The following is a 21,664-nucleotide window of genomic DNA, read 5'->3' as shown; positions in this document are numbered from 1 at the left end:
TAATCTTCATATTCGATCACTTTTATTGTTTTCTTACATTAATCTAATTTGCTCTATCGAAATTGGTCCCCTAAATAAAATTGGGAAGATTTCTAACATAGCTAAAAAATTATCAATCTGATTTCCCTGACGATACTTGGCCTTTCATGTTGTTTTGATTATTATAACTTGACCACGTATGCTTGCGTGCTTGTATCAATAACCATTTTATTTTTGTAATAAATAATATGCTTATGTACACAGTTAATTGATTATTTAGTTTTATTTAAAATATTCAATTATTTTGTTATAAGATTAGATAATTGTTGTAAATGACAAAGCTACTCAAAATATTTTTAAATATAGCAAAATGTCACCGTCTATCTTTGATATACCAATGACATGGATAGATGTCTAAAGTGACATTTTGCTATGTTTGTAAATAACTTGGCTCATTTTACTATATTTGAAAATAGCCACATAAGGAACATTTTGCTATATTTATAAATAAGTTAGTTTCTAAAATCATTAACTAATACCCTATTTGATAATCATTTGAGTTTTGATTTTTTTTTTTTTTTTGTTGACAATTAACTAACTTATGAACATTTGTTTTTAAGGAGTGAGATAAAAAAAACCAAGTTAACTTTTAAAAGCCGAAAAAAACCGAAAACTCATTTTTCTTTTTGAAATTCAACTAAGAATTTAAATATCTAGTTAATAAATGAGTTGTTTTCAAATATATAAAAATAAACCAAAATATTTATAAAATAAAGCAAAATTTTAGAATCTAAAAATACTAATAGACTTCTATTGTGTCTATCAATATCTATCATCGATAAATTCTAAAATTTTATTATATTTTGTAGATATTTTCAATAGTTTTACCATTTGAAATAATTTCTCTTGATAAATTGTAAGAAAAAAATGAACAAGCAAAATTAGAATTGAATACAAACCTAAAAATATGAATACTAAAAGGAACATTCACGAGAAAAATCTAATTTTGCTACAAGTATCTATCCAATCAACTACGGGTACCATCGGTTTGGTTTGTGATCCATGAGCTTAAAAAAATTATATAAAACCGAACCGAATCGAGTAATCAACCCCACTCCCAATTACAAAAAGTGAGAAAAATAGAGAGTAATTAGAGATTATAGCAAATTTTCATGTTTTGTTGGGATATCTGACCAAATAAAAAATTAATAAGAATTTTAGCAAAATGATCTGTCCGGATTTTTGCTCATCCCCAATTTATCTTCTACTAATTTTGGGATTGAATTGATCCATATTTATACATACAATGTAATTATAATATTAAATGGATCAATCTGTCAACAATTACACATACACTATTTATGAATCGAGTTATCATATTTTAGTTGTTTCTGATTTATACCAAATATTTTACTTGGTTTGAATAAAATATTTCCCTTATTTAAACTATAGAGTTTCTTCTAAATTTTTCTCCCTCGTAATTTGTTCGAATCAATCTTTTTTTTAAACATATTCGATTTTATTTGATTTTTTAATCTTTCATACATTCATTGTAAATATTGTTTCACAAATAATAGGTGATATATACTTTGTAAATTTAATTTAATAATATACCATTGTTTTATAAACCATATTTATATAGTTATTATATTAATATTATTTTATATTGGCTTTAAGTTAACAATCTTTCGTCGTTAATAAATTTAAGGTTAATCTTGCTAATTTTAAATCTAAGAATCGACAATAGCTACTATTCGTTCTTCACGCATAAGTAAATATTGCTTTATTTTGTTGTTCTTTTGATTATTGCAAATATACTGTATTTTAATAATAATACGAAAACAAATCATTCTCTCCAATCTGCTAGACACAGAGAATCTTCTACACACATTACTAAGATAGTTGAAAGCCAATTATGGTCCATATAGCACACATTTCAAATATAATGTTAATATATTTCACATGGTTGAATAACTATATTCCACACAACTTTATTAATATGATGTATGTGACATCCTAAGTTCCACGTAATTGTGAAATATTTATCTTAAATTATTTGAGCTTTGTAACTAGAGATGTCCATGGGACCGGGAAGTCTTTCCGTCCTCGGCCCTGCCCCCTTATTTTAATCCTCATCCCCACAAAATCGAGTATCGGAGGATTCCCATAAAAAATTCGCGAGGATTGGAGTCCCCACAAGAAAAAATTTCCCATTTATATTTTTTAATTTATTCATTTTATAAAATTTTATTCTCAACCTTATAAAATTTTATATATCAAACCGATCATTTTTAATACACTTTTTTTTAATTAAAAATAAACACTATAAAATTTCTTAATAAAACAATAATATTTTATATGCAAAGATATAATTAAAATATCTAATCCTATAATTTTTTAAAAAAATTAAATTTCAAATACTATAAGTTTAAACTTTTAACTTAAATATTACAATATTTACGTCTAAGAGTAATGAAGTCTTAATTATTAAAAAATGTATACATATATTAAAGTATAAAAGCACGGAGTAATGAAGTCTTAATTATTAAAAAAATGTATACAAATATAAAAATATAAAAATATTGCGATGAAAATTAAAAAATAATCGTTGAAACATTTTAAAATAAACTAATTAAAACTAATTTAAAAATTAATTAAAATAAATTTTCAGTAAATTTACATAAACTCACTGTGAACTTAGACCATTTGAGTTTATATATGTATATATAGTATAAAATGAGAAATAAAAAATATTTTTTTCTATCTGGATGGAGATGAGGAATGTATTTTTCGTATCCGTCCCCGTTTGATTAAGGAGGAGAAATTTTTCCTACCCCTCTTCCATTTCCCATTTTTCACCTTTTTCGGTGATCCTACGAGACTCCGACTCCGTAGGTAAATGGACATCTATGTTTGTAACTATATAATTTTGAATTTTGGGTCGAGCCAAAATAAAATTATTTAAGGCTTTATTTACTTATGTATTTATATCAGTAAATTATATATATATATCGTATATTTATTTATAGGTTTGAGAGTTATATATATAGAAGTTAAAAATGAAGGAAAGAATGATGTGCAGCCTCAGTCCCCCCTCACTCTCGCGCAGACCCACCTCTCCGCCGCTCCCCCTCAGATACCCCTGTCTCTTATACACATCTAGATGTGTATAAGAGACAGGCCTCAGTCCCCCCTCACTCTCGCGCAGACCCACCTCTCCGCCGCTCCCCCTCAGATACCCTCGCTGCCGTCGATCCGGCCTCCCCATCGCTCCCAGTCAAGCCAGTTCGCCGGTCATCGTTCCCGGCCGCCGCCGTCACGTCCGAGGGTGGGTTTCTTCCGTTTTGTTCTTCTCTTTCACAGCTCTCTCTCTCTCTCTCTCATGGTCTGGTTCACTGTACAGCACCGCCGAGCGTAACTATCAAGCCAGTTCCGAATTGTCGCCGACCAATCGCTCAGCGCCGGGATCTTGAAGGTTTAGGTAGAGTGTATTTGTTATTTTTTAGGTGTTTTTGAAACTTTGCATTCCCGTTTGCTTCTCCTTGAGTAATTTTGTCTATTTTTTTTTTTTTATTATTTAAATTCGTTTTGTTATTTTTGTAATACCCTACCTGTTCGATTTTGAAAAATCAAAGAGGTGAATTTTGGCAGAAACTTTCTCGGAATCATAGTCGCCGGCGATGAATTACAGGTTTCAAAACCTGTTAGGAGCGCCGTATAGAGGCGGGAATGTTCTGATTTCGGAGGATACTCTGTTAATTTCACCCGTCGGTAACCGAATCTCCATTACCGACCTTGTCAAGTCTCAAACGGCGACTCTTCCCCTTCAATCATCTTCCAATATTTCCCGAATCGCCCTCTCTCCCGATGGCGTATTTTTGTTCACCGTTGACGAGAAGAATCGTTGCCTCTTCATCAATCTCCGACGCCGAGTTGTTCTTCACCGTATTTCCTTCAAGAAGCCCGTCAGTGTCGTCAAGTTTAGCCCCGACGCTGCATTTATTGCTGTTGGCACTGGGAAGTTGGTCCAAATTTGGCGTGCTCCTGGGTTCAAGAAAGAATTCTTTCCTTTTGAACTGGTACGAACTTTTGCTGATTGTCATGATAAAGTTACTGCGTTGGACTGGAGTCCTGATGGCAATTACTTGCTTGCTGGGTCGAAGGATTTGACTGTTAGGTTACTTTTTGTGAAGAAATTAAGTGGGATTAAGTATAAACCTCACTTGTTTTTGGGTCATAGAGATTCAATTGTAGGTTCGTTTTTTGGGACCAATAAGAAAACGAATAAGGTAGAAAAGGTTTATACAATTACACGTGACTGTTATATTTTTAGTTGGGGCATTATAGAGAATAATTTGGATGAAATGGAAGTGGATAATTCAGAACCAGCCTCACCGGGGACTCCTAGGAGGGATAGTGAAGGAAATGTGGAGAGTGGTGGGGATGTTAGTGTTAAGAAGAGGAAGAATCTTGGTGCTGGTAATGTGGATACCGAAGTTGGATACTTGCTTAGAGAAAAATGGGAGTTAGTGAGGAAGGATTGTTTTTCTCAGGCTCCAGCGAAGGTGACTGCATGTGATTATCATTGGTACCTTGATATGGTGGTTGTGGGATTCTCTAATGGCGTGTTTGGGCTGTATCAGATGCCCGATTTTGTGTGCTTGCACATGTTGTCAATATCAAGAGAGAAAATTACCACAGCTATTTTCAATCAACATGGCAATTGGTTGTCATTTGGGTGTGCAAAACTTGGTCAGTTACTAGTGTGGGAATGGCGGTCGGAAAGCTACATATTGAAACAGCAGGGACATTACTTTGATGTTAATTGTCTTGCTTATTCCCCGGATTCACAACTATTGGCAACTGGAGCTGATGATAACAAAGTCAAGGTACCCTAATTTATTAAAGATGTACTTTTTCTTTCAAACTTAATTAGCATGATTTGACAGATTGTTAGATTCAATTATGATGAATAACAATAAATATGTTCTACTTCATACTTCTGAATGAAAATAGTGTATTTTTGTGATCTGAAAGTTTAAACACTGAACGGTCGTTGGCTCTTATAGCGAAGTGATTGCATTACTGTGCTTATCAGCTATGTAGTCCAATGACCTATGACTTTTTGTACCCTAATGTGATACCGAGTTTCTCATCATTGGTTAGGAATTATGGTGCCAAATTTGTTTGAGCTTTTCTTTAGTAATTTCTTGTTGTTGGATGAACTGGCTAATGTTACTTGTTTGGTGTAGGTCTGGACAGTTCAATCAGGCTTCTGCTTTGTTACATTCTCTGAGCACGCAAATGCTGTTACTGCTCTTCAGTTTTTGGCAAATAACCACTGTCTCTTGAGTGCATCTCTTGATGGCACTGTTCGTGCATGGGATCTGTTTCGCTATCGAAATTTTAGAACTTTTACCTCCCCTACTTCTCGGCAATTTGTTTCCTTGGCAGTAGATCAAAGTGGTGAAGTTGTTTGTGCTGGAACATTAGATTCATTTGAGGTATCCTTGTGACCTTTATTGGAATATGAGTACTCCCTTCTAGTTTTGTGCTCAAGTCTTGTTTGAAAGTTTGCGTACTTTGTAGATTTTTGTTTGGTCGATGAAGACTGGTCGTTTGTTGGATATCCTTAGTGGGCATGAAGGTCCTGTTCATGGATTGGTGTTTTCTCCTACAAATGTGAGTTCATGGATACATCCGTTTACATTTTGAATTTTCAATTCTAGAATAATATTTTACTTGATGTCTATTTCATGCTGGATCTTTTTTATCCCTTTATTTTCTTTGCTTGTAATGGAGAATGCTCCAAGAAATCTCAAGGATGATTTTATTAATGAATCAAATATGATGGCCAAAAGCCAATTTATACAAGACTGAGGCAACCGATTATGGGTAACCTGGACAACCAGTTACAAAGGGTCCAAAAGCTTAGATAGCCAGTTACAAGCAGTCAAAACTAATTAAAAGATGCAAAACTAAGCTTTAAAATTACATTTTTTTTTTTATAGAATCAATAACTTTCATTGAGAATAAATGAAAGAATACAATGACATATGAAAAACAAGCCCACCAAAACACCCCTACTAAGTAAAATGTTACAAAGAGAATAATTACAAAAAAGCTACGAAACCGAAGCCCAAAGAGACATGAAACCTCGATAAGGACCAAACCTCACAAGGGTCCCTATCCTTACCTCTGAACACTCTATCGTTCCTCAACCCCCAAATATCCCAAAGAACCGCACAAACCTCAGAAGACCACAAAAAACGGTATTTCTCTCCGAAAGGTGGATAGAGGAGGAACTCCTCGATCATCGCACGAACATCCCTTTGGCCGGCAATCTGAACATTAAACTCATGCAAGAAGCAACTCTAAACAGCCCACGCATACTGACAGTCCGAAAGGAGATGATCCAAGTCTTCCTCTGCCGTTCGACAAAGAATACAGTAGAAAGGCCCCATCGATGAGGTCATCTTCCTAACGAGCCTATCTAAGGTGTTAACCCGGCTAAGCGGAACTTGCCAAGTACATAACCTGATTTTCTTAGATATCTTCATATTCCAAACCACATAAAAAACCGACTTGCTACCAGGGGAAGGATCCAACAACAATTTGAAGAAGGATTTACAAGAAAGTCCTACACTAGGATTTGAACTTCAAACTCGAACAACCCGCCTCTCAACCCTAAAGTTGCACTGATCCAGTAAAGAAAGAAGAGATGCAACCTCTGTCGTTTCCCTTTTGGACAAAGGACGACGAAATCCGAAAGAAAAAGATAGTTTCCAGGCCAAACCAAGAAATCTGAGATTGGACAAATTTTGAAGGAAGACAAATGGTAGAGATGCGAAAAAATAGAGGAAAGAGAACTATCCCCCACCCACTGATCTTCCTAAAATACGTATCCTTACCATCCCCAACAATACAATGGACCAGATGAGAAAAAGTTGGAAGCTCCAAGTGGAATGTCTTTCCACGGGTTTCGGTGTGTGCCTTCAACCCCTTTAGCCACCCAATCAAAAAGGGTGGTTTTCATGCTTGCTCACTATGATTCGATGCCACAAAGATTCGGGCTCAAGGGAAAAACGGCCAAAGCCACTTAGCCAACAAAGCTTTGTTACGAATCCTTAAATTGCCAATCTCCAACCCCTCGATCTACAAGGTGCCCAACAACTTTCCAGCTAACCAGATGAGAGCCCCTTTTATCCACCCCCTCCTAAAGAAAATCTTTTATAAGCTTTTTCAGGCTCTTACAAACCAAGCAAGGGGCCCGGAAAAGGGAGAAATAATACAGAGGAATGCCGCTAATCATCGATTTGATTAGAGTTAGCTTGCCTGCGTTAGGGAAAAAGGCTTTATTACACAAAGCTAACCCCTTTCAGATTTTCTCAAAATAAGGTCCCCAAAAAGACGCGGCTCTCGGATTAGCTCCCAAAGAGAGCCCAAGGTAAAAGGAAGGAAAGAACCAACTTCACAACCATACTCATCTGCCCATCTCCTAAGTTTATCTTGCTCACTATTAATCCCCAAAATTTGGCACTTACTACTATTAATTTTAAGACCAGACATTGCTTCAAAGAATCAAACCAACCCATATGATTAAGGATCAAGAGGGAATACTCTTTGCCCCAACAGAACAACATTGTATCATTGGCGAATTGAAGATGAGATAAGGCTACCTTGTTCAAACCAATCATAAAAGGCTCAATAATGTTTCCTTTCACCCCCTTTAAAATTTAAAATAAGTCTACTCATGACATCCATGACGAGTAAGAATAAGGAGGGAGAAAGAGGATCTCCTTGTCATAGGCCCTTAGAAGCTTGAATCGACCCCTTTGGGGTTCCATTGATGAGAATTGAGTATTTCACGTTCCTAACACTGCCCCACATCCACATCCTCCATTTATACCCAAAGCCTTTCTTCATCATCACCTTGTCTAGAAAATCCCAATCGACATGATCAAAATCCTTCTCAAAGTCAAGTTTGAGAACAACACCTTACTTCTTGTGCATACGACAATCCTCAAGGGCTTCATTGGCTATAAGTGCCTGATTTAGAATTTGTCTCCCTGCAATGAAAGCTCTTGATAGAAGGCATCACTTTTCTTAATTGATTAGCAAGAACCTTAGAAGTTTAGACCCATTAGTCTCATAATTGGTGTTTATAAGCTTTAAAATTACAATTAAAGGGAGTACATAAAGGTTCCTACATCAACTCTATCCACCCCAAAAGAACAAACTCGACTTTGAGTTTGATTAGGTTATGTCGAACTGATTTGGTGGATGATAAGGAAAAATGTTTGATACATTAAATGTTGAGCTAATCTTCATGGTAGGCGGTAAGTCAATCTGATATGCATTCGGTCCAAATTTTGCTAAGATGGGAAATAGACCAATCTTCTTGTCAGTGAGTTTAGAATGTAAACCAGTAGGCAATCTTGGCTTTTTTAAATGAACCATAACTAAGTCTCCAACTTTGAAATTAGCTTTTCGTTTGTGATTGTCAACCTATCAGCCTGTGTCTTGGAAGAAGAGTTTGCTGTTTCCAAATGAGCTCGAACTTCTTCATGAATGATTTTTATTTGAACAGCCATAATAGTTGCTTCAACACTAAGATCAACAGAAACGGGCAAATTTGTGAGATCGAAAGTTAACCTAGGGACTTGGGTGTGAACGATTTCAAAGGGACACTTCCCTGTAGAACGATTCACCATGTTATTGAAGGCAAACTCGACTTAAGCCCATTGACGTTGTTTGTCTCTCCTTAGGCAACCTAGGAGGTTACCAAGTGTTCGATTAGTGACCTCTGTTTGTCTATTTGTTTGTGGATGGCTAGTTGAGCTAAAGAGGAGGTTGGTGCCGAACTTTTTCAACAAAGATCGCCAGAAATAACTCATGAACTCGCGTCTCTTTCGAAAACTATGTTGGTATTCCATGAAGTTAGACGATTTCCCTAAAAAAATAATTTGCAACATTCAAAGCATCATTAGTCTTTTTACAAGCTAAGAAATGTGCCATTTTGCTAAAACGATCGACGATTACTAAAACTGAGTCATATCCTTGTCGGGTTCTAGGTAAACCAAGGATAAAATCCATTGATAGGTCTTCCAAAATATTGTTTAGTATAGGTAGTGGGGAGTAAAGTCCTTGGTTAAAACTCGATCCCTTGGAAGTTTGACATATAAAACATCTTTTAACTAAGTTGGCAACATCCTTTTTTAATTGAGGCCAATACAATTTGGATGAAAGAAGTGTTAAGGTCTTGTCTCTATCAAAATGACTAGCTAACCAACTCAAATGGGCTTATTATAAGAGTGACTCTCGAAGTGAAGTGTATGGGATGCATTAAGTGTCATCCTTAAAAAGAAAGCCTTAAAAAATATGAAAATCGTTGGTCCGAAGATGATTTGAACTAGCGTACCAAATACTTTTGAAGTCGAGATCAATAGGGTACAACTCAATTATATGGTTAAAAGCTATAATATAATTTCACCTTGAAGTAGGATTAGGAGTGTACCTTTACGGCTTAGAGCATTTGCGACTTTATTGATATTACCTGGAGTATGTTTGATTACAAAATTGAACTGTTGAAGGAATTGTATCCATCTAGTATGCATGCAATTAATAGATTTTTGAGATTGCAAAAATTTTAAAGAGAAATGGTAAGTGAACAATATAAATTCTTTCCCAAGAAAGTAGTGTTCCCATTGTTTTTAGGTCCTGAATTATGGAGTAAAGTTCTTACGTAGGTTGACCATTTTTTCCTAGAAGTCGTAATAACTTTGACCAAGATCTTATGGGTGGTTTACCATAGTATCTATGAGTTGATCCCACCAAGTGGATGCTCCTCGTTGGAATTTGCAAGCCACAAACTTCACCTTCTTTCTTCTGGAATGTTAGCATATTCTTTCCACCTTTTTTGTCCAATGCAAGAAAGCTTCGACGTCCATTCAACCATCAAAAGTTGGAAGGTTAACCTTCATTCGGTAATCGTTTTTTGCTAAAATTGTTGTGTACCATGTCTCCAACCCATTCTTTCTTGAAATCCACCGTGATAAGTCTCTTCCTCACTCTAAGAGTCTGAATCTTGCATCCAGTAATCGGGGATTTGCATTTCTTGATGTTTGTTTCTTGGTTGATAGACAAATCTTCTTGTTGGTTGGTAATCTTGGAAATTTGCTTATGTTCCATTGTTCTTGTTGTGGATCTTGAAAGGTTCTTGAATCTCCAAAGGCTCGTGTACAGGGGCCTTGCCCTTTTTTTTTAAAATTTTTTATTGGGAAACATTCTGAATAATTTCATTGGTTAATTTTAACCTCCCGTTGCTTTATCCACTTCTCCACACAATCGAGATGTTCTCTCCCTCCCCTCTCTCTCCCACCCTTCCCCCTCCTAAACCCTACCCATGACCTTCACGATGACGTTTGCTGCCATGCTCCTCCTGTTTAGCCATCGACCAACATTTCAACATGACCCTCCCGTAACCTACCAGAAATATTTCCATTTAAAAGAAAATTTTCCTTATTGATATCGACCCATCATCACGAGGCACCAAAGTATACATAACAAAGAAAACAAAAGACAAATCTTTCTCCATTTCTATCCACTGGTGCACTCTTCGATGGATCATAGAGACCATCGAGGCCCTCCTTATTGCACCATTGAACCAAAAATTCTTCAAGGAAATCAGAGTTCATGATCAAGTCAACTGGATAGAAAAATCACGAGCAAGAGAGGCACCCTTTGAACTGGTGAAACTAGACTACAATGGAGGAAAAAATCGCATCATTATACCTTCTGCTGAACAACGCAAAGGTTGGAAACAATTCTCAGATCTCGCCACTTTTTATAGCTCTGACTCTACCAACCACATTAACGTTGGCCAACAACCCACCTACAAGGGAGCCTTCTTTAAAACGGTTGGAGTGAACACCAAAGAGAAAAAAGAGAACAATAAGAACAAAGAAAGAAAGAAAAGATGCCAGAAGCATTGAATAACCAACCAACTACCACCATTTTTTTCTTCTCTACCATCCTAGTCCTCTTCAATTTTGGTACCTTTACCCACAATATTGTGGTCATCAGAAGGAAGAACTTTCATGATGAATGGTACAAAATTCTCAAAGCCATTCAAGCGGAAATCACGACCTATGGATTCCTTTCCCCTTTTCAGCCCAACAAGGCCATTTTGAGATGTGAAGATATGGAACAAGCAAAAATCCTTGGGAATTATAAAGGATGACAGAAGATCGACTCTTACAAAATTCTCTCCTTGGAGCCATAATGAATTTCACTGGGCACAGATTGTTCCTTCCTATGGAGGATGGATAAAAGTTAGAGGCCTTATTGATAAATGGAACATGGAAACTTCTCAATATATTGGGGAAGCTTGTGGAGGACTAATTGATGTGGCAAAAAAGACCCTTAACAGAATGGATATGATGGAGATCAGTCTCAAAGTTAAAGAAACCACTATTGTTTCCTTTCGGCTATGGTGTTGCTCTCCTCATCTTCATCTTCAGTCTTAGTTGTATCGATGGACCCTTCTTTTTAATGTAGATTATCATATAGGGGTTATTGCCAGAATCCATGGCACACCGACCAAACTTCCGGCAAAAAATGGCACAAAGAAAGAGGAATTTTCAAAATTTTCCATTCATGATGATCTTAGACAACAAAAGTACTCTTGTGAGGTTGACAATACTGAGCAAATGCAGCAGAGGTTTCCTTGTGATGTTGACAATACAGAACAACCTGTCACTATCAGCTAGAAATTTGCTCTGCCCACTAACATTGCTTCCAAACCCAACCAAATGCTTGATAAACCACTGGTTAATAATACTTATCGGAGGAAACCCACCTGTCCTTCAACTACAATATCTTCTATCCCCTTTTTGGCCAACCAGATGGGACCTACCTATCTTTCACCACCACCTCCAACTCTCCCTCGGGTCCCACACAACAATCCACTATCCCAACCCTCACGCTTTTGGACCCTACAAGCCTACATCTTGCTCTTGATTTTGGAAAATTAGCAACATATCCCACCTCATCCACACTCCAACCAAACCTTGACCTACCATCCCCATCCGAAATCCCACACATTGACCAAAAAAATGTTACTATCAACCATAAGCCAACTACCTTCATTACTGGCAACAAATGCTCCACAGCTAATCATCCCTCATTCTTCTGAAGTTGACTTTGATTGCTACCTCACTAGTCCTCTTCGGAGTGCCCCTAGATCACCCCGCCACAAGGATTCGCATTGGCAAGACTTCCTTTCCTCCCCACCACCTTATCATAACTCATTTCCCATGAATCCTATGACTCATCTTGCTACTCTGGCACCCTGGTTTGAAGAGTGTGGCCTCTGTATTCGATTGATACCTACATGAAAGGACAAGAATAAACTTATAGAAAAGCAAAAGCCTGCTTATTTGACATCAAGAAATTGGAATGCTCCATTTCTTAGTTAAGAAGGCTAAGGCCTTGATCAGGGAGGGTTCTCAATCATCCTAAAGTTAATTCTCTCTTGGAATGTTAGAGGCCTCAGATTGTGGAGGAAAAAAGCCACCGTCAAGAGACTAATCACCAAGCACAACCCATCAATTGTTATTTTCCAAGAGACCAAAAGCCGAATATTGATCTTGTTTTTATTAAATCTCTTTGGAGCTCCAGAGGGATCGAGTGGACTTCAGTGGATGCTAATGGCCATTCCGGAGGCATTCTCATTATGTGGAACACTCCATCCTTTAGTGCCTTATCAATTATAAAAGGTGCATATTCTCTCACTATCCTTTTCACTCTAGTTGATGGTTACAAATTTTGGTTAACAGGTGTCTACGACCCTCCATATGAGTATGAAAAGAAGTATTTTATTCATTTGCGCCATGATCTCTTCTGCCTTGTGGATGAAAACTAGATCATTGGGGGCGATTTCAACCTCAATCATTGGCCCCACGAAAACTCTAATAGTTGCAGCAAATAGAGATATGCTAGCCTTCAACTCCTTTATTGACCATCAGGAACTCATTGACATACATCTCACTAATGGAAGATTTACCTGGTCTGATTTTCGCACGCCTCCTACACTTACAAGAATTGACCAGTTCCTTTGATCTGATTCTATCATCTCAAAATTCATTGATGCATCCATGAAAAGATTGGACAGGCCAACATCAGACCACTTCCCCCTTCTTTTAACCCTTGGAAACTAGAAATGGGGACTTGCACCCTTTAGATTCGAAAATATGTGGCTAAACCACAAAGGTTTTCTCCCATTTGTTGAAACTTGGTGCAACAACCATCCTTTAATGGGCCACCATTGATCAAGAATCTGAAAATGGCCCCATCACTTATGATCTTGCTGATTGAAGACATTTGGATTAGAAATCAGCTCCTATCCTTCAATGCAAACGAGGAAATCAAGTGGAGGCAAAAGTCCAAAACAAATTGGTTGATTAATGGAGATGAAAACAAGTCCTTTTTCACAAATATGTTGCTGCCAAGAAGAGGAAAAACTGCATCATTGGTTAGAGATATTGACACAGAGGTCGAATTCATTACATTTTATGAGGATCTCTTCACCAAGAAACCAGGTAATCTACTTATTCCATATCCTCTGGAATGGGATCCTATTAGTCAAGAACAAGCTAGATCCTTGGAAGCCCCCTTCACAGTAATTGAAATTTGGATGGCATTGGGCACTAACAAAAACTCCGGGGCCTAATGGTTTCACATCAAAATTCTCTAAAAAATCATGGAACATTCTAAAATCTGATTTAATTAGAGTGCTCATTTTCTATCAAATTGCCTCAAGAAAATCCTCCCATCTACCATCACAGTCTACCAATCAGCCTTTGTGGAAGGTAGTCAAAGTTTGGATGCATTTTTGATTGCTAACGAAATCATCTTAGATTGGCATGCCAAGAAAATTAAAGGGGTGGCTTTGGCACAAGCTCGACATTGAGAAAGCTTTTGACAAATTGGATTCGGATTTCCTTGATGAATTATTAATTGTAAAGGGCTTTGACACAAGATGGAGACAATGGATCGAAGGTTGCATATCCTCCACAAATTTCTCTATCATTATAAATGGCAAACCTAGAGGGAATTTAAAGCAACTAGGGCTTTATACAAGGTGACCCATTATTACCCTTTCTTTTCATCATCATTGTGGATAGTCTCAGTAAAATCGTCACTTTGGCAGATGCTAAAGTCCCAAGTTCACCTTTAAACATCAATCACCTCCTTTTTGTCGATGACACACTACTTTTCTCCATCAACAATGAGAGGAAGGTTGAAAACCTCTTCAATTTGATCACCCATTTTGAAAATGCTTGTGGACTCAACATCAATAGGCACAAATTTGAATTTTTGGTATCAATTGTGAAGATGAATGGGTGGATATATTGCAACAAGATTTGAATGTAAAGTGGGGAAATGGCCTACCATGTACTTGGGTCTGCTTCTTTAAGGAAAGCCAACTACAATAACCTTTTGGCAGTCGATTTTGGACAACAGACAAAAGACTACACTCTTGGCAACACAATTTCCTCTCAAAAGGAGGTAGACTAACCCGTTTGAAAGCAACTTCATCCAATCTACCTATCTACTATTTGTCCCTCTATCGTGCCCATGGAAAAATTATTGATGCCATCGATAAATGTTTTAGAAACTTCCTATGGTCGGGTCATAGGGACAATAAGCTATCTCATTTGTTAAAATGGGATAAATTGAAGAAACCTCTGGATGAAGGGGGATTGGGGATCACATACATTAAACAACAAAACAAAGCCCTCTTTGCCAAGTGGATTTGGCGTTTTCATTTGGAGAAAGAAGTGCTATGGAGAATTTTAATCAAAGCAAAATACGAGTCACATCACTTTGATCTCAAGGTAAACGATTACAAACGCATCTCACCTAGAAGCCCTTGGAAATACATTTTGCATCATCCAGTGTGTTATTGGAGATGGTTCCTCTACAGCTTTTTGGACAGACATTTGGCTTGCTGGTTCTACACTCAAACAGACTTTTCCTACTTTTCCTAGACTCTTTCAGCTATCTAACTCCAAAAATACTTCTATGAAGGATGCTTGGAATGCTATAAATTATTCTAGGTCCCTAAACTTTAGAAGAAATCTCAAAGACGATGAGATAGAGGAATGGGCTACTCTTACCCATCTCCTTCCAAGTTTGAACCTTACTAGTAGAAAGGACCATTGGACATGGAAACTCCACCATACTGGTTTCAATTCAAAGTCTTTATACTCTTCCCTCATGTCCAACCCTCACTCATCTTCGGCCATCTTTTGCAGAAAATTGTGGAGTTGTCCCTACCCGAGGAGAGTCAAGTTCCTCGTTTGGGAAATCACAAATTCATGTCTAAACACTATGGACAGGTTACAGAAACATTGCCCATGGATCAACCTATCTCCCTCTTGATGTTGCCTTTGTCGAATAAACAACGGAACTATTCAGCATGTTTTCTTTGACCGCCCCTTTTCTAAAGGGAAATGGACAAAGTCTTTTTAGCCTTCAATTGGTCTGTGGCTTTTCCAAATGACTTACGAAGTTGGCTTCACCTACTAATCAGTTGGACTCTTTTCAAAGCTATCAAAGAACGTCTCTGGTTAAGCATCATTTGTGCTGTTTTGTGGAAGATATGGGATGAAAGAAATGCTAGAATCTTCCGGGACAAGACCAAGAAAACAAAGGGCATTATTGATACCATCATTCTCACTGCTTTTTTTTTTTTTGGTGTAACGATTTACAGGCTATACACCATCATAGTTTTTCTTTCCTCGTTGCAAATTAGAAACACCCTTTGGACTTCCTGTGAATGGGTTTTTTATGTACACCCTATGATTGGGTCCTCGTGTACCTTTGGATATCTTTGGATATTTCATTTAATTAATGAGCTTGTTTCTTATCCAAAAAAAAAGAGAATAATTTCATTGATGATAAGAAATTACAAAAAGGCGCAAAGGCCACGAGAGATTACATAATAGAATTCCATTGTGTGGTAAGAGATAGATGTAAGACTATAATCACAAAAGTGTGGGGTGATCAAAGAAGTGTGTGAAGTTCGACACTTTTTTTTCAAAGATCCGGTTGTTCCGCTCATTCCATATGAGCCAAAGGAAGGCTTTAATGATGAATGTCCACAATATCTCCCATTTAGCTTTTTAATGGATGGCCAAAAAGCAATGAATTCAGTAAAGTGAGGGGGTTGTCAGGAAAGACCAATTGATAGTTGAAGCAATGGAGCATTCTTTCCCAAAAGGATCGAGCAAAATCACAATAGACCAATATATACATAATAGATTCACTACTATGTACAGGGGCCTTATCTTTGTTCAGTTGTGGTTCTTGAGTTTACTTGATTCGAATCCCATTCTTGTTTCGCTGTTTTTCAACTTCGTGGGTTGACGATGCATTATGGATATTCATTTGTTGTAGAACTTGTGCCAACATCGACCAGATTTCTCCCATTTCTTTCTTCATTTCGTCGACAAATTTCTCCATAGAAGATAGACGAGTTTCCATGGCTTTGGACGAGGAAGCTTCTGCTTCTATAGATCGGTTGAATCCAAAGAGAATGTGCGATGGATCCGCTTAATGGAGAATGCTCCAAGAAATCTCAAAGATGATATTACTAATGAATCAAATATGATGGCTAAAAGCCAATTTATACAAGACTGAGGCAGCGTATGGGTAACCTGAAAACCTGGACAACCGGTTAAAAGGGTTAAAAACTTAGGTAGGCGGTTACAAGCGGTCAAAACTAATTCAAAGATACAAAACTAAGCTTTATGATTACAGTTAAAGGGAGTACATAAAACTTCCTACATCAGCTTGTGTTTATGTTCTTCACCGTCTTTTTGTCAATAATAAAGATGAGATGTTTTGTTACTATTTTTTTTTCCTAATACTAATCACTCTGTTTGACCATCATGTAGGCAGTCTTAGCTTCCTCATCATGGGATAAAACTGTTCGCTTGTGGGATGTTTTTGAAGGGAAAGGGGCTGTTGAAACGTTCAATCATATGCACGATGTTCTTACGGTGGTTTATCGTTCAGATGGAAGGCAGTTGGCCAGCAGTACATTAGATGGTCAGATCCATTTTTGGGACCCGATTGATGGTATATTGATGTATACAATTGAGGGGCGTAGGGACATTGCTGGAGGACGTTTGGTGACTGATAGAAGATCTGCTGCTACTTCAAGTTCAGGAAAATGCTTCACGACATTATGTTATTCTGCTGACGGGAGTTATATGTTAGCTGGAGGATGTAGTAAATACATCTGTATGTATGACATTGCTGATCAGGTCAGTTTGTTTGCTTTTATTTTTATTTGTTTTCGGACTACTTGTCTTGCATTATATCAAGTCACTTGATTTCAGATATTGACTGCAATCATTTTACTAGTTCGAGGCTTTAATGCAAATAGAAACGTCATATATGACTTGTTTGTTTGATTGGATGTTGTCATGACACCACAAAAGTTATATAAAGTAGAACTATACATGTTCCTTCTGAGGCCCAAGATTGTATAGAATTTCAGTTCCCCTGAATAGGTTTTTAGGCTCTGAACTTTGTGTTGTATCGAAAATCTAGTAGGTTAGCTTGTTTGTTGATCATGTTTTATGTTGGAGGAATCCAGATAGGTTTTTGTCACTTTTGGTTATTGTGTAATTTTCTTTTTATACATTATAATGCCTGAGAAGAACTTGTTCTCCCCCTGGATTCTATTGCTTTACACATGAAGTCAAGAAATTTATTTGGATTTTTGAAACGTGGTGCAACTACTGCTACACTTCACGTTTGTCTTTTAGTTGTCTTTTTCTCTCACCTTTTTTCCTCGTTCATCGTTGCATCATGTTGTGGTTCAGCATTATATCATGTTTTTCTTGCTTAGGTATTGTTGCGGAGGTTTCAAATAACCCATAATCTCTCTTTAGATGGAGTTCTTGACGTTCTAAATTCAAAGAATATGACAGAAGCTGGCCCCTTAGATTTGATTGATGACGATGATAGCGATATAGAAGGAGGAGTTGACCAACAAACACGCGAGAAATTAGGCCATGATTTACCAGGGTCCTTGCTCAATCGTGGACGGCCAGTTGTACGAACAAAATGCTTGAGAATTGCACCTACCGGTCGAAATTTTGCAGCATCAACAACCGAGGGAGTTCTTATCTATTCAATTGATGAATCTTTTATCTTCGATCCAACTGACCTCGACATTGACGTCACACCTGAGGTAATGAATGCAGTTGTATTTGTATACCAATTAGCGTACACAACATAGGTTATTGCCAAGGAAAAAGAAAATTATATTGCAATAAGACAGGCTGAACCACTAAAAGATAATTGATATTTCTGGCATGCTACCAGCTGAACTTAAGTTGAGATTGTTGTCTTGAACTATTTATCTTTCTCTATTATTCATCTTTTTATGTTTATTATTGGTCAATGTTTCTGCAGGCAATCAATGCTGCACTTGATGAAGACCAACCGAGCAGGGCTTTGATTCTTAGTTTGCGATTAAATGAGGATGCTTTAATAAAGAAATGCATCTTCTCTGTGAATCCTGTCGATGTAGCAAAATTAATCCAATCCATCCCACATAGATATTTGCAGAGGTTAGTCGAGGCATTAGCAGAACTTATGGAAAGTTGCCCACATTTGGAGTTCGTTCTACGGTGGTGTCAGGTAGTTTCTTGAGTTCTAGTTTAGATGTAGATATTGTATTTGAGCTGTGTAGAGACTAGTTGTGGAAATGACTGATCTCACCATTAAACTTTTTACTCAGGAACTTTGCAAAATTCATGGCAACTACATTCAACAAAATTCTAGAAACCTACTTCCTGCCTTAAAATCCTTGCAGATGGCTATCACCAGAACACATCAGGATTTGGCTGATATGTGTTCGTCGAATGAGTATTTACTTCGGTATCTTTGCTCGACAAGTGCCAAGAAGGGAATAAGTTAATATCATGGTGGATTCTTTCCTTTCCCAGCATGGTGCCAACCAAGCCAGAATCTTTGTTGAAGAGAAACACTCAGTTAAAAAGCCCCCTGAATGGTTTAGGGGAAGAAGAACCTTCCAGGTTATGCTCGAGTTCAATACGTCGTGATGACTGCTAATTGTTGGGGTAGTAAGTCCTTATCTACCTACAGTTTTGTCAAAATCGTAACTGGTATGAGCAAGATGTATCAGTCAGTAGGGATGGTTTTGTTGTAAGTTAGGCAGGATCTTTTCTTTTCTTCTTTTTCTGTCCTATTTTCTTCCAGTTATAATTGTATTAATATTAATGCCTTTTTAGAGATTGATGGAACATGAAAACGAGTAAAATTAAGACAAATCTCAAATTTATTGAACGTTTGAGGTTCTTCCACCTTTGGCCGTTTTAAATAGCAATTAACAAGCTTATTGAAACCGGCATCTTTTGATGTTCGCATTCATCTCCCTGAATTTCTCGTCTATGGCAAATTTCGTAGGCTATGAATTTTTTTTAGTTTCTTGAGCTAACTTTAAGAAAAAAAAATGTAAGCTATATTCTTTTGGAGTAATGTATGCAATTTTCTCTTCGTTGTGGTAAATGTATTCGAATTTGTTTAGGTTTTTTATTAGATAGATTTTGAAAGTTTGCAATTGTATTGGGGCTAGTTCCAGTTTCTCTCTTTAAATCAATTTAACTAATTTATTCAATAAAATTGCTTCATTTGGTATAAACAGTTGAAATTATATTGAATTACTGCTTGAAATCCAAGGATATATTTGATATCTTCAAAAGTTAGGGGCAAAGTACATAAACCCTCAAAAGTTATGGCAAAATCTTGAACTTTTAAGTTTGACAATATATTATACCAACTAAATCAAACATGTTTGATTTATCAACTTTAAATACAGGTGGAAGGATCTGACAACCACCTCTGAAGAGACCAACTTTGGCGACCAACTTTGGGCTTTATAACCAACTTTGGCGACCAACTTCAACAACCAATATTGAGCTTCAACAACCATCTCCGATGATAACTTTGATGACCCAACTTCGACGACCAATTTCAGGCTCTGGCAACCACCTTCAACAACAAAAATCTGATAGCTAACTTCGATAACCACCTTCGTAGGCTCCGACAACCACCTCCACTACAAACTCCGATAAAAATTGTCTTTGATGAGCCACCTTTGAGAGAAACGTTGATGGCCAACTTCGACAACCAATTCTAATACCACCTTCATGCGACCAACTTCTAATTTCAATAACTACCTCTAACTATAAACTCCAGCGAAAATGATCTTCGATGATCTACTGTGATGTCCACCTTTGTGTGACCAACTTTAGGCTTCAAAAACTACCTCAGACGACAAACTCCAGCGACCAACTCCAATACCACCTTCATTGGACCAACTTCAAGCTCTGACAACCACTTCCGACTACAAACTCCAACGAAAATCATCTTCGATAATCAATTTCAACAGCCAGTTCCAACTATAATAAGACTAATGACTGTTAAAGTATGTTGCATGGATGTTGATTATATAATAATAGTATTTTGTCTATATCAAACGCAATATTTATACGTAGAAATTTGTAAAATATATTTGGGTCAGGCGGATAGATGACCTTATTTGAGGGGTCCAAATGACAAATGATCCAAAATTAAAAAATAAATGAGAAATGACCTTCTGCTTATGTCATCACTGTGTGAAATTATCAATGGATTTTTTGTATGAATGACCTCATTTGGGAGGCCTAAAAGAAAAATGACCACTTGTAGAAAAAGTAATGGAAAGTGGTCTTTTGTTGACGTGATCCACACGTGATTTCACCGCTTCACCCCTGAGATGCACCCCGCAGGCTTGGGCCTACCAAGGAACTCAATCCTCGATTACTCGTCACACGATCCTCAATGCACGGTCGTTAGATACCCAGATGCACGATCACTCGATATGTGTGCAATCGACACGTGTATACTCAATCATAGCCATGTCATACTCGATACTCGATTGACTTATACTCAATCATTTTGAACTTTTTGAATTCTTAAACCCATTTGAAGTCCATTATTTCATCACTTCAACTCGTTTCTCAGATTATTCTCTCTCGTCTTCCGATTTTATATCCCTCGATGACTGCACCTTTACACTCGAAATTCTCTTGATTCTCTCTGCATCAGGTAACATTATTCTTTTTGTTTATATTTTGGCATCATTCGTCTCTTTGTTTGTTATATTTTTTTCATCATACACTTACATGTTCCTCGTACTCGACCGATATGATTTTCATTTCAGTTTTCATATCTTGCATGTTTGGCTGGAGCTCAATTTTTTTTTGTTTTGGTTTTCATATTTCTGGAACTTCGGACCGTCTAGAGTTTAGGGTTTGAGTAGGATAAGTCATGAAGGTGGAAAATCAAACCGAATGCTCGATAATCGACCATTTAGTCACATGTAATGTAGCGAGTAAAGGACACTATAAGCATGTATCGTGTATCTGGTATTGAGCAATTGTGTATCGTATATCGTGTATCGAGTATCAAGTATTGTGTATCGCACATCGAGTATCGAGTATTGAAAAAAATGTTTAATTTCTGGTGTTCTTTGTTATTCTGTGCAGTATGGCTAGACAATTCAATATTCCTCCATAGGATCGTTTTCCAAGCCAAG

The 21,664-nt window shown here is 37.1% G+C and overlaps 1 protein-coding gene across 3 annotated transcripts; it reads left to right on the top strand.

Annotated features, from left to right (window-relative positions):
• Positions 1–3,165: 3,165 nt before the first annotated feature.
• Positions 3,166–19,429, top strand: LOC120080708 (periodic tryptophan protein 2). Of its 3 annotated transcripts, none has more exons than XM_039035355.1 (9): positions 3,166–3,307; positions 3,383–3,460; positions 3,631–4,868; positions 5,232–5,483; positions 5,569–5,661; positions 16,944–17,315; positions 17,906–18,250; positions 18,475–18,702; positions 18,803–19,429. In XM_039035355.1, the coding sequence occupies exons 3-9, from the start codon at positions 3,660–3,662 to the stop codon at positions 18,980–18,982; spliced, it is 2,679 nt and encodes an 892-aa protein (XP_038891283.1). In that variant the 5' UTR covers positions 3,166–3,307; positions 3,383–3,460; positions 3,631–3,659; the 3' UTR covers positions 18,983–19,429. The 3 variants fall into 3 exon arrangements, with proteins under 3 accessions (XP_038891283.1, XP_038891284.1, XP_038891285.1); XM_039035356.1 differs by having other exon boundaries at positions 3,615–4,868; XM_039035357.1 differs by having other exon boundaries at positions 3,166–3,460; positions 3,615–4,868.
• Positions 19,430–21,664: the final 2,235 nt, after the last annotated feature.

Source organism: Benincasa hispida, chromosome 1 (genome assembly GCF_009727055.1).
Source record: "Benincasa hispida cultivar B227 chromosome 1, ASM972705v1, whole genome shotgun sequence".
Lineage (NCBI taxonomy): Eukaryota > Viridiplantae > Streptophyta > Magnoliopsida > Cucurbitales > Cucurbitaceae > Benincasa > Benincasa hispida.
Note: the sequence above shows the minus strand (reverse complement) of the source record. Positions and strands in the feature narration are given on the sequence as shown.

Coding starts and splice junctions, on each gene's coding strand:
- LOC120080708 (XM_039035355.1), top strand. CDS start 3,660: ATGAATTACAGGTTTCAAAACCTGTTAGGAGCGCCGTATAGAGGCGGG. Junction 5,484..5,568: donor GAACATTAGATTCATTTGAG/GTATCCTTGTGA, acceptor CGTACTTTGTAG/ATTTTTGTTTGGTCGATGAA. Junction 18,251..18,474: donor ACATTGACGTCACACCTGAG/GTAATGAATGCA, acceptor ATGTTTCTGCAG/GCAATCAATGCTGCACTTGA.